Below are 12,902 nucleotides of genomic sequence, written 5' to 3'. Positions count from 1 at the left end.
GAGGTGGGGGAGGGGTGTCAAAGACTCCCAGCCAGAACGTCCTGTTTGAAGTCCCTCTCTTGGTGGCCCCTACAACCTCAGCTCATCAAAGGGAATTGATGGGGACAGCAGTTAGGATATTCAGAGACTGTCACAAGGACACTTGACTCCCAAGCCAGTGAGAGGCAGGAAGTTGCTCAGTTTTGGTGGCAATGTCCCCAGGAGAGGTCTGTGTGACATGCATCCAGGCACATCACTGGCTGCCTGGCTTTATAGCTCAACATTTTGTACATCAACTCAGGGCCTGAGAGTTGAGGACCTTGGCCTAAAGAAGACCGGCCATATTGTCTGCATCAGTGTACCCTCTTGTCAGTGTAACTGGGGCCCACCTGTCAGTCACAGAAACAGGAGGAGCCCTGGGTGGAAGCCGCCTTCGCAGGCTCCTGCACGGGGCCCAGTCTTTCCCGTCTTGTGCATGATGGATTTAAAGAGCTGACGGAGAAGACCTCCAGTCCACCTTCCTAATCGCTGAGCAGCTCCCAGGAGACGTGTATTCATCCCATGTCTTCTCCCACCGCTAGCTCACTGTGTCTGGCTCTGCCGTTTCGCTGCGCGGTGGGTCATGAGATGAGATGCAGGTTGGCAAAAGGGCTTTTTACCCTCCTGACTTACCCGACCAGCCAACTATGGTTTTCAGTTGTTTGAATTTGGAATATAAATACCAACTCCATAACGAATTTAATTACATGGGACTGGGCACCTAGTACAGGAGTTTTCTTCATTTCATCAAGCAAGCACACAAGTGCTTATTCGGGCTTTAGCGAGTGTATCATTGACTACATGAGGTCATCTTCAGTCTAGAAAGAAAAAGATATACGTGTTCTTACGAAAAGGAAATGGGGGGAAACAGATTATCCTTGAAAAGCCGCTTCTTCTGCCCTCAGGATTCCTGTTGGGGAAGGAGCACCAGGGGCAGGCTTCCATCCCTCTGCTGCCAACCACACCTACACCTGCCTCCGCGCTGTCCCCTCCAGCTTCCACCACAGCGGCCGGCAGCACCCACGCCAAGACGGGCAGCAAGGACAGCAGCACGCAGACCGACAAGAGCACGGAGCTCTTCTGGCCCAGCATGGCTTCCCTCCCCAGCCGTGGCAGGCTGAGCACTGCCCCTTCCAACAGCCCCATCCTGAAACACCCAGCTGCCAAAGGGACCACGGAGAAACTGGGTATGTGGGCCCTTCCTCTACCACACACGGAGGGAGACCCCATGGCTCGGGGGAGGGAACCTACAGCTGAGCTGTAGAGAAATCAGGAAGCGCAGTCACCCTCAGTGTTTCAGTAGTGGGTTACTTCAGACCATGGGCTCGTCACTGTTATGGGGCTAAAGTATGTCTGGATATGCTTGGCTCATTACTGCAAAGGAGCAGCACCCCCCTGATAGAAGTAACTTGAGGAAGAGAGGGTTTACTGTGGCTCACGGTTTGAGGGAGTCCATCGTGCTAGGGTTGGCATGGCAGTGACTGATGAGTAAGCTGCTTGTCCACGTCTGGGCAGACAGGAAACAGGGGAGCTCGGGTCTTCAGCTTTCTCCTTTCTTAGTTTTTCATTTAAGCCAGAACCCTAAGACATCTTGTCTTTTCTGGGGGCCCCTCCCCAGGTCATTCTGCACTTCCCACCGAGAGATGCTCATAGCCTCCCTTGAGTAGACTACTGTGGATGAGATTCTTGGGCAAGCCATGACGTTAGGAGTGGTGCCGTAAGAGGGAGTACTTAGAGAGCCAAGGCAGCTTCCTGAAGAGCAGGTTTGCTGACGCTCACCCTCTGTTTGGCAGAGAACTCTCCTGGTCACGGGAAGTCTCCGGACCACAGAGGCCGAGTCGGCAGCTTGTTGCACAAGCCTGAGTTCCCGGATGCAGACATGATGGAAGTACTCATCTGACCAGCGTCCCGTGGCGTTTCCCACCAGCGTCCCCTGGCGTTTCCCACCAGCGTGCTGACATACAAGAACGGAGAAACCTAGGTGACAGCAACTGCGAACGAACCCAGGACAGGTGTAGACACCTCATGTTACCAAAACAGCCGCTCACGTGACTGCAGAGGGAGCGAGGGGGGGTGCATCAGGCCTGGAAGCGGAGTTGAGAAGAAGTAGGAATGGAATTTGCCAGTATAGAGAAATTGTGTGTCTTAGGGAGGCTTCCCGGCTGCCCCTTTCTTGGCTTATAAACAGATGAAGAAGAGCCGGGCCTTCCTTGGAATCACCTCCTTCCCTTTGCCTCTTATCAGGTTTGCTTTAAGAAGAATCTGCTAGAAATCCTGAAAGTCTGTCTTGGCATACGGTAGTGTTTTCTGTGCCATTTTGTGTGTGTGTGTGTGTGTGTGTGTGTGTGTGTGTGTGTGTGTGTGTGTGTGTGTGTGTGCATGCGCGCATACATGCATGTACGTGCACCTGCCCTTAGCAAATGCATCCAAGCTAATGGGAAATTCCACAGGCAAGTTTTGTCACCTACTTGGCTATTTCATTTGTGACTTCAGAGAGTGCAGGGCTTTGCTTGTCTGGGTCGAATGGCATTTTCTGAGCAGGATGGGAGCGTTAACCTTGGTCCTCACCTACCCTAACTTCTGGCTCTACTTATTTTTGTTGTTGTTGTTGTTGTGTATATTTTTTTTTCTGTTTAATGAGACATAGCAGAGTTCCTCACATACAGGACTTAGGAGACTGTCATCCTTGTGGTGATGCCCAGTTGGACAGAGCCTCAGCCTGGCACCCTGGCTGCTCCCCCTACCGTCACTTAGCCAAACTGCAGCTGTTAATTTCACTGTCAGCTAGGGAAACCGAGTCGCTGACATCACATCAGGCCTCTGGTTTGAGTTTTTCACCCAGGCCTACTCTCTTGCAAGGAGCTTGACAGTTATACCCTGTTGGGAAGACGTCTGTGTGAACACATGCCACAGGAACACAGCTCTCTAGATACCATCCAAAATGTCACCAGGCACCCTGGGCCACTTTCCTGTATTTGAGGTTCTTGGGTCTGCTCACTGCTCTCCCCTGTCCCATTCTGTCCTGGTTGCTGTCAGTAAGCACAGTACCTTCCCTAACCATTTCTTTTTTTCCCCCGTGAACTTGCTTTGTAACCCATCACAATGGTGGATGCACAGTGCGGTCAGAGAGGCATAGAGGTCACAGAGCCACAGAGAGGCAGCAATGTCATGAAATGAGCCACGTGAGCGAGAGATGAGGACCTGCGGCTGCCGCGCCAACAAGATCTCAAGTCCATTGCTGTGGACACTAGCTTCCTGGAAAGCAGAGGAGAAGCTGCCCAGGGCACAGATGGCCCGTCAGGCTCCTGGACTATCCCCAGCTCAGTAGGATTTGCTTTCTAAGTCCCTTTCCTCATCACTACTTTTTTTTTCTCAAGGGAAGAAAGAAAAGCCTTAAGTCTATGAGTTTTTCAGCCCCTCTCAAACACAACACTGAAGATGGCTCTGCTCGGGGAGCTCCACTTGGGTCATCTGTCCCAGGAGCTAGTCCTAGGGTGAATCCTGGGTGAAATTATGGCCTCCCCAGGTTAGGGTAGTGTGTGTATTATGAGAGGGGTAGCCTGGGGAACAGAGGAGAGCAGCAGAGAGGAGGGGAGGGCAGGCGAGGGGAGGGGAGAGTAGTGTTGCTCTACAGGCCCCTGGGCCACCTGACAGGACAGGGCAGTTGGGACTGGCCTCCCCAAGCTCCACTTAGCAGTGGGACCTGGGCTGTGCACCTACATCGTCTCCTCTCGCAGCCTGAGTGCTGAACTTGCCCTGTGTGTCCTGTAGGGAAGGAAGTAAGAAGCCATCATAAGACATCTTGCCAGTTGCGAGGGGCCTGGAAGATGGAAGCAGGTGGAGGTAGCCACCATGGTGGCTAGGGCGTGGAGTTGAGCTGATGACAACTCAGTCCCTTAAGAGCATTTTATCTCTAATTAATGTTGAGGAGAAACCAGAAAGGAAAGTCTATAGAGCTATAGAAATCAGTGAGGTCTTCCAGCCCTGAGGCCATATGTCTGAGCACCCTAAACAAGGTCTCAAGGCTGTTTGCCAGCACAGGGCTGAGGCGCTGCCCAGTTTACTCCAAGTCTAGCCTGAGTGTTCCAGACACTTTGCACTGTTGGGTCTCCTGCTCCGGCCCCCGCTGCACTGTCAGCATTTTAGTTGTCAGAACACAAAGGGGGCATGGACAGTTACCAGGGCTTTAACTACATGTCTACTGTGGTCTTTGTCCAAGACTCCATGTTGAGAGAGAGGCCTTTCAGTCTTCTGTCCTTGTAATTCTCTGGAAGCATCTGGGACAGAGGAGCTGCAGGCACTCAGCAGCCGTGCTGAGGTGGGGCAGTTTGCAGGCTCTGATCTCGGTCAACACTGAGAAAAACAACGCTGCTTGGGTAGTTTAGTACTGACAGCGTCCAAGGCCTAGAAAAAGAACCTCTTCGCTGGTCCTTAAAGTGCCAGGGCAACCAGGCCAGGCCGACTCCCCTGGTTGCTCAGAGGCAGGAGCTGGACCCATGAGGGGTACAGCCAATCTCCAAGATTCACGTCAGATGCTAAGACTTAAAGCAAAGACTCAGAAAACGAGGTTCGACACAGGCTTGGACATGACCTGCAGAGCTGTGCCTGGGTGCTCTGTGGCCCCCACTTTTGATACTTGGGCGCACACAAGGAAGCTGCCACATCTCTCTGGGCCTGAGAACAAGCCTAAGCCCAAACCTTATATAACTCCCAACCCACACTCAACTGTGTGTTCAGTTATAAGCACAACTAAAAAGCAGATGTAAAAATAATAATTAAATAAAGTTCTTCCTCATAGTGCAGAAGTCTAGTGTTCAGGTCTCCTGGGAGCATTTGATCATAGAACTTGAGCGTCTTCTCTCAGGATAGAGGGTAAAGGCTGTGACGTTTAGTGATGGTTGACCAACATCCTGCTTTGTCCTTGAGTAGGCAGTGTGGTGATGTCTGCGTACCTCCAGGTATCAATTGGGACATGAGAAGTGTTGAGGTCACATCTCTGCCACTGTGGTTTCAGTAAGTAGATTATTCTATATGTAAGGACTATTTCTGTCTCGGGGTTCGTAGCACTAAGCTGCCAAGAAAAACACATTCATTTGCAAAGGATTAAGAGTGTGTGCAGAACTCCTGGCACTGTGTTCTCTGTTTCCCAGAAGCTGGTGACCCACAGCCATGGAGTGTTCAGCAAGTCCCCACAGTGCCTCAGGGTGGGCCTGACCTCTTCCACACACACCGCCCCCGCCCCCAGCTTTCCCTACGGGTGGAGACAAGGAACGGTGGGACACTTTTGTTCCATCCCACAAAGGTCTCTTTTTGGAGCCCCTGCACGAAGTTTGACCTTTTTCTCTAAATGGGTTTCAAGACAGTTGTTCCAAGTGCGATCTGGCCTCAGAAGAGAGAACCCCGCAGTTCTTCCACTCAAGAAAGAAGCTCCAATGTCCCCTGCAGAGAGGCTCTCTCCTGCTGGCCTCAGGCAGCTGCACACACTTAATATAGTGACTGAAGCTCCCCCTTCCAAGACCTGGTGATCCGAGCACTCTCCTCCCTGCAGAGGCTTTTGGGAACGGTCAGATAAGGGCTGATGTCCAGGAGGCAGTGGGGATGACGGTGACACCTAAGGGGTTCCTGGGCAGGTCGCTCGTGTGTGTAGGCTGCAGACAGATCCCCAGGGACCCCCCTAAAAGCTGAGTCAGCCACAGTCTCTATATGTGCTGGCTTTCTTCTGTTTTTGTGTAATCGGTGTGTTTTAAGTGTCTTTGCTGTGAGGATTGCTTAAGGCATTTGCTGGTGGTGTGGCTCTTCTCTGGGAGACAGGCTGTGTGACAAGAAACCTCAGAAGCCAGTCCCCGAGGAGCACACACACGGGTCAGCATTTCAGTGGACTTCTTCTGGAATTGGGGAGCAGTATTTTTCCCTCTTTTCAGCACTATACCCTATTCTTGTTTAGTAATTTAATGGTATATTATAATGCGTATATGTAAGTGCATACATATGAGGTGGAATTTCTTTCCTTAGTATCCAGAAAACCCTACTTTTCCCCCCATAAACTCTCTTCTTGGGAGGACTGCAGGGCTCCCAAAGTGAATCCTGGGATTCCCCCTTGAGGTGAGAGGTCATTGTCTTCGGAGGGTGGATTGAAGTTTTGGAAATATCCCAGATTGTTCGAATCACAGGGGAACAGAACATAGAAGGCAATTAGACAGAATCAGAATCCCAGGGCTACTGAGACGACGCAGAGGAAAAGGCACTGCCCTGCCACCAAAGCCGAGACCTGAGTTCGATCCCCACGGCTCACCTGGTGCAAGGAGAGAAATAAGTCCTACAAGTTGTCCTCCCCACCCCCTCTCTCTCACACACACACACACCCTGGTTTTCAAGCCTCATGTGCTCGCCCCCCCCAATACACTACAGACCTACATACATATTCATTAGTGAGAACACCCCGTAGGTAGTCGATAAAGTGCAGATAGACTTAAGTGCATGTTATTGCCCTGTGTGCCGTGACCGAGGTGTGTCCTTGTCATGAGACTTTGCTTCTTCGCTTCGAGGCAGTGAATATACAGCAGTTTCTGGACTCCGCTTTCTAAGTTTTGCCGCCTGTGTTGTGTTTACTCGTGCCTTTGCCTGAGAATCTTGTCTCACCTACACACCTGTGAGTATTTATTACGATGCAGAACAGGGACAGGCTTTTAGCCACAGTATTTGGATGTGAATGGTTTTTGAGGAGGGACGGTGGAGCCTCCCTCAGTGAGGCACCCACAGAATCTGTGTCAAATTCTGTGAATCGAGGGCCAGCTCGGGTACCAGCTTCAGCCTGGCTGAGTGCCCTGGGGCCACTGCCTTCCCTCTCCACTGCCTGGTGTGTGTGTGGGTGTGGCTGTGTGTGTGTCCCTGTGCTGGGGGCATGTGCCGCACTTCCCAGCAGACTCTGGTACCCATGTGTAAACTTCGACATCTTTGTATTACTGCACTGTATTGCGTGGTGGTGTGCAGATCTGTACGTCTCCCCACGTGAATATGGATACTGTTGGTCAGCCAAAGATTTCCCTATTCTTTGCTGCTTTAACTTTGTGCCTTAATATTGTAAATAATAAATGGGTAAAACAGCAAGGTGGCTTCTCTTTCCCTTCCTTGTCCCTTTCTTTTCTCCGGAGGACCTAAATGAAGCACAAATGTCTCGTGTTGACAGCCTGCACACTGAGCACTCTTGGTGCTAGCCTTGCCCCCGTGGCCCTCAGCCCACACGGACACAGGCTCTTGAAGGAGGCATTGAGTCATAGCTTGCTGGAGTTGGCAGCCCACACTCCCTTCCCAGAAGAGGAATGAGGAGGGAAGAAGTGTGGGAGGCCAGGCTGGTGGTGGTGGGGGCATCCTCTCAGCATGTACAGGCATCCTCGGGGTGGGGGCTCATGGATGCTAGCCTGTGGCTGTGGAAAACAGCTCTGCCAGGGAGCAGACCACAGGCAGACATGCTCCGTGGTAGCTGCTCCGTGGCAAGAGAAGAGCAGTGACTCTCATAATAGACCAGAAGTCAGGCACGGTGCCTCAGTGAGTAACGCTGAGCAGAAGGGATGCCTCACACCCACCACACGCGCCTACATGGCAGGCAGAGGCACGTCTGATGGCGTCGCCCCTGAGTTATCTCTGGTCATGTCTCTCTAGCCCAGGTCTCAGCATGGGAGGGGAGTCCTGAACATGACCTCAGAGAGAGGGTGGAATAGCTCCAGACCCCCCCCCCCAAACACGTGTCCCTTTCAGTCCTCACATAGTCTAGTCACTGTTCCTCTATGGAGACCAGGAAATTGACACTCAAACAGGAGCAAAAGGTAGTGGGGCAAGGATTTCAACTCTAGTCTTCCCGACACAGTTGGAAAACTTGCCTACAGAACACGTGTGAATCCCTAGAGGCAAAGCACTCTGGCCTATGCATGCCGGACCTCTTACCAATCCCGCCTTCTGCCCAGATAGATCCTCTGTGGGGAACTGTTCCTTTTTAGGGGGTAATCACGGATTTATTAGGATTCACTCATGTAAAATGGAGCAATTAGTTAAGACAGCTGCTACTATTGGGCCCAGTGTTCGATTGTATAGCTTGTTGGATGAAGCAAGGAACACGAACTTATTCTAAAAATGTAATTTCTGACAGTGCAATGTAAGAAGAATACATATGAGGACATAAATAAAGCCAGTCTTGGTGGCACATACCTATAATCCCAGCACTCGTGAGGCAGAGGCAGGTGGATCGCTGAGAATTCGAGGCCAGCCTGGTCTACAAAGTGAATCCAGAACAGCCAGGGCTACACAGAGAAACCCTGTCTCAAAAAAATCAAACAAAACAAAACAAAAACAACAATAACAAAGACAAACAAATAAAAACTCTCGTGTCACATTCAACAGCAGACAGCACCTGTGTCCCTTGCCAGGCAGGCCAAAAAAACGTTTCTGAGGTTGCCTGTCTGGGGAGCAGGAGGCCAGGTGCTGCCGTGCTGGCACACTTAACACTGCATTCGGTGCATCGAGGCACTGGGCTGGGACCTGTCAGAGACTGCTGGGCTCCGCCTTCCTGGGCCTATGGAGAGTTAAGCCCAGTACAGAAGCCACTGGACCCTCTACATGGAATCTATGTGGATGTTGCACATGTGGGTAGGTGAGTGTAGACAAGGTCATCAAAGGGTCAAGCCCAGAACAATGTTCTTAATTCCAATGTCGTCTCGCTCACTGTGTCACTGTGGACCTAGGCCCCTCCTCAAAACTTGCCCTGCGCAGACCTGTTTACACGGAGATGTGTGCTTTGGTGTCTGTAAAGAAAGCATGGAGACTGCAGAGACGGCTCAGTGGTTAAGAGTGTATATCGTGCTGGTCCCAAGGAATGCTGTCTGGAGCTAATGAGCCATCAGTGGCACTTAGAGCCGAGGTAGGAAGGACCAGAACCCAAAGGGACTGTCACAGCCTGTGAGCAAATTGAAGGCTCTCTAGCTCTAGCCACTGTTTGTAATACCATTTGTTATACAAACAAAGCCAAGCTATGGGGAGAAAGGCAGGAGCTTCCAGGTGTGGTCCTGAATGGACCGGAGGGAAAATGCTAAACCAGTGACAAGGATTGATCCATCAGTTGTGTGGAATGGGATCTTCCAGTCCAATTTGGAGCAATCGCTCTTGGCTAGATGTTTGGGAAATGGCTATTTCATTGGAAAGTGTCCTTTTGCTCCTACCATTAAAAGCATTTCAACTGTCATTTTAATGTCCTAGTCGGTAGTTAATAGGTGGCACAGAAGAAAACATCGTCAACATCTGCCTTAACCATTCATCATTAAAATGCCCGAGGAACTCAACTTTCAACTGGAGAAGCATTTCTTTGCTTTATGGTTATGGAGGCCTCACTTTATAATTGCATGGCACCATCACTCTGGGCCTGTGGCAAAGCAGGACATTCTGGTGGGGTGAACATGGTAGAGCAAAGCTGGCACTTCATGGCAGACAGGGACAGCAAAAGAGAACAGCAGGAAGGGGCAGGGACAAAACACCACTCGAAGGCGTGTGCCCAGTGGCCTGCTTCCAACTCTGCCCCACAGCATAACCAGGGCCCTGCCTCCAAAAGTATCAGCTGGAAAAAAAAAGTATCAGCTGGACCCAAGCCTTCGACACAGCCTTTGGGTGATAGCCCATAGCCAAACCAGAACATCCCAGAATGAAGGTTTCCATTCAAAAAGGAAGGAACAGGGAGGTGTGCGGGGCACTAAGGGGAGCTGGAGCAAGGCAAGACCCAAACCCAGCAAGACAGTCATTCCATCCCATAACTCCATGGCCAGCATCTGGAGTACCTGACAGTAGGATGACACCACAGGAATGTGGTAGGGTCATCACTATGACCTTGGGACTTCAACCCACCTGGCTACCTTTGACCTCACCCTGCTCGTGGCGGGTACCTTTCCTCAGCATGATGCTCCGGCTTGCTGGCATCTCTGACTCCCTGGGGTCTCTATTTCAGCCCCAGCTTCCCTCCCATGACTCCATCCATTGTCTGAGGTTCCTTCAGGGATTCCTATGTTTTTTTAAAATATTTATTTATATAATAATAAATATATAATGCTCTCCTTGCATGTACCCCTGTAGGCCAGAAGAGGGCATCAGATCACATTACAGATGGTTGTGAGCCACCATGTGGTTGCTGGGAATTGAACTCAGGACCTCTGGAAGAGAAGTCAGTGCTCTTAACCGCTGAGGCATCACTCCAGCCCCAGGGATTCCTATCTTGCTGCACATTACATGGCCTCCCAAGCTTTCCTGTGAAATCTGGGCGGACACCTCTTGATTAGCTCTTTCATTTTGCACGTCCATAAAACTAGTGTCATGAATGATGCCAGGGGCCGCCGTCAGCTCAGGCCTTCGGTGGGCCCACTCAGACCATGGCTGCAGCAGGTCTGGGATTGAGCATGTGGGTGCGGCTTCTCAGCATTCACTTCTCAAAGCAAAGCCTTTCAAACAAATTGGCACTTTTACAGCCTTGAGACTGACAGGCGATATCGGGCCAGTTTCTGAGGCGCCCTCAAATTATGCTCCCTGTGGTCCTAGTACAATGGTCCTGGCTGCTTCGTAGTGCTGCTAATCTTTTCAACCACAACACCTTCGTTGCCCCGCCCCCCATTTTATGTGCGGTGTCCTGTCTAAAGCTGCGAAGTCTTCCCAATCTTTCCACTCTGCTCATTGCTCTCCATTTTCATTATAAACCTGGCCAGTATTCCAGTAGCCGGGAATGCCCATACCCATTCACTTAATTTGCTCCACCAGATTAATTATTCCATCCCCTTTATGCTCAGCCCACTACAATGTCTTGGGGAGTGAATAAAGCATAGACAAGTTCTCCATCACAATGTAATAAGAATGCTCTCTAGAACAATTCCCAGCGGTGCCCTCATTTGCATATGAAATATGATGGCCACTCCTTTTTAAACCAATTATTTCTTAGCCTTCTATTGCCATAAAAAATAATAATACTAATAATCTGAGACAACTGAAAAGAGGAAAGATTTATTTTTGCTTACAGCAGTGTGTAGCCCCATCCTCAGAAGTGCCCCCCTTCTGACTTCCTCAGGCGATGCACACGCATGCTGCACAGGCAAACATGCAGGCAAAACACCCACACACAGAAAATGGAAAGGGGAAAAAAAAAGAAGCTGAGCTGGAAGCTTGTGAGAGCCCAAGAGACCCTCCCCATCCGTGAGGTCATCTATCAGTAAAGTCTCTGCCCGCGTGCTTAGACACTCTTAATGTCCTGTGTGGAATGTTTGGGACTTGTGAGCTACATCACTGAGTCATTTGGAGTATAACATGAACCCTCACCCCAGGCTGGCTTCTCTTCGGCACTCAGGATGAGACCTGGTGCTGAAGACACTCAGAAAGCATCACTGTGCACAGACATTTTTGAACAGTTCTACTTCTGCCTGTGCCTGCAGGATCCACTGCAGGTCTGGAAAGGCCTCTGGTTATCTTCACTCTTTCAAGTGTTCAGGTTGCCAGGGTCTTGCTCTTGCTTCATGAGCTGGGTCACCGTGAGAAAGTTGTTGCACTTCTCGAAAGATCTCATCCCTAAGATGACAGAGCAGCCAGCCATATCTGGTTTTCCCAGGAATGAGGCCCCGGGGACCTGGCGCAGTTCTGACATGGTGCAGGCGCTCTGCTGACTCAGTCAGTCCTGGGATCTAATGAGGGGAAGAGCTGCAGAGTGCACGCACACCTCGGGGCCCATCACAGACGCCAGGCAGCTGTTCCAGCCCTGGCCCCAGTCTGCCTCTTGTATACTTCTTACACAAGCATCTGCCAGCTGTTTTGTCTTGGGGTGGGGACCCTGGCCTGGACCCCGAGAAGATGCTCATTAATGGCTGAGATGGCTATGAAAGGCTCCAAGCTTCTCACTACATATGGTGCAGGGTCTGTGCCATGGAAACTGGAAGACGCCATCCTGGAAGAATTTTTATTTAGAATGTTTACAGGAATAATACATATTTTCTATGAAGACAATCAAACAATGTAGAAGTGTACAAAATAGAAGCACCCTTCCGCGCCCCCTGTAAGTAGTCATTATTATTAACAGCTTGGAGAACTTCCTTCTAGACTTTTCTGCAGATTTATGTGAATAGCCATACATAGGGGATCTGTATAAACACACAGCAATCTGAAACAATAGACCGTGCTAGTCAAACAATGTGGTTTTCATTAACTACCAGATCTCAGCTTTCCCTGAGAGCATGCTTAGATTGTGTGTTGAGCTGTTCAGACAGCATGATGGGGAGGGTGACAGGTGCATCAGCATGGGTGTATATCTACAAACACGCCACAAGGACCCACAGCTTGCATGATCCACCTCACATACCTGAAGGGGCCTAAAAGTCTGAGGATGCAGATGCAGTTTACGTAAGAATGCTGTTGATAATGGCCAGAGTCCACTCAGTGAAGTTCCTCAGGGCTTAGGGAGTTGGGGGAGGGGTGGGGTGGGGTGGGGTGGGGTGGGGTGGGGAGGGGTGGGGTGGGGTGGGGTGGGGAGGGGTGGGGTGGGGTGGGGTGGGGTGGGTCTCAATACTGGTAGATGTCAGTCTGATGAAGATCTGTCCTGGTGATTCTCACAGAATCCATATCAGAAAATCACCTTCCCTGAGTCAGGACCCTGGGTGGTGATTTAAACTTATCTTTTCTGCAAATCTCAAATTCTGCTCATTCTTGGAAATCACTGTTTTACTTTTATAAATTTACCTTGCCATTTCTGCTGGTGATGATGCTACTACCTAAACAGTAGAGCAAGTGTTTTACATTGTTCAACATGAAATGTTTTTTTTTGATATTTATTTATTATGTAAGTAGTATTCCACCTGCATGTATGCCTGCAGGCCAGA

The 12,902-nt window shown here is 50.4% G+C and overlaps 1 protein-coding gene across 9 annotated transcripts in view; it reads left to right on the top strand.

Moving 5' to 3' along the window:
• Positions 1–7,126, top strand: part of AMOTL1 (angiomotin like 1) — a 123,269-nt gene extending 116,143 nt beyond the window's left edge. For all 9 annotated transcript variants that reach the window (XM_084782910.1, XM_084782909.1, XM_084782908.1 and 6 more), the window contains 2 exons: positions 924–1,205; positions 1,812–7,126. In XM_084782910.1, coding sequence (XP_084639036.1) covers positions 924–1,205; positions 1,812–1,918 — 389 coding nt within the window. In that variant the 3' untranslated portion in view covers positions 1,919–7,126. The remainder of the gene's footprint in view (positions 1–923; positions 1,206–1,811) is intronic.
• The last annotated feature ends 5,776 nt before the right edge of the window (positions 7,127–12,902 follow it).

This window comes from Acomys minous (assembly GCF_964271855.1).
Source record: "Acomys minous genome assembly, chromosome: 5".
Lineage (NCBI taxonomy): Eukaryota > Metazoa > Chordata > Mammalia > Rodentia > Muridae > Acomys > Acomys minous.
The sequence above is the reverse complement of the archived record's forward strand: the minus strand, read 5'-3'. Positions and strand labels throughout refer to the sequence as shown.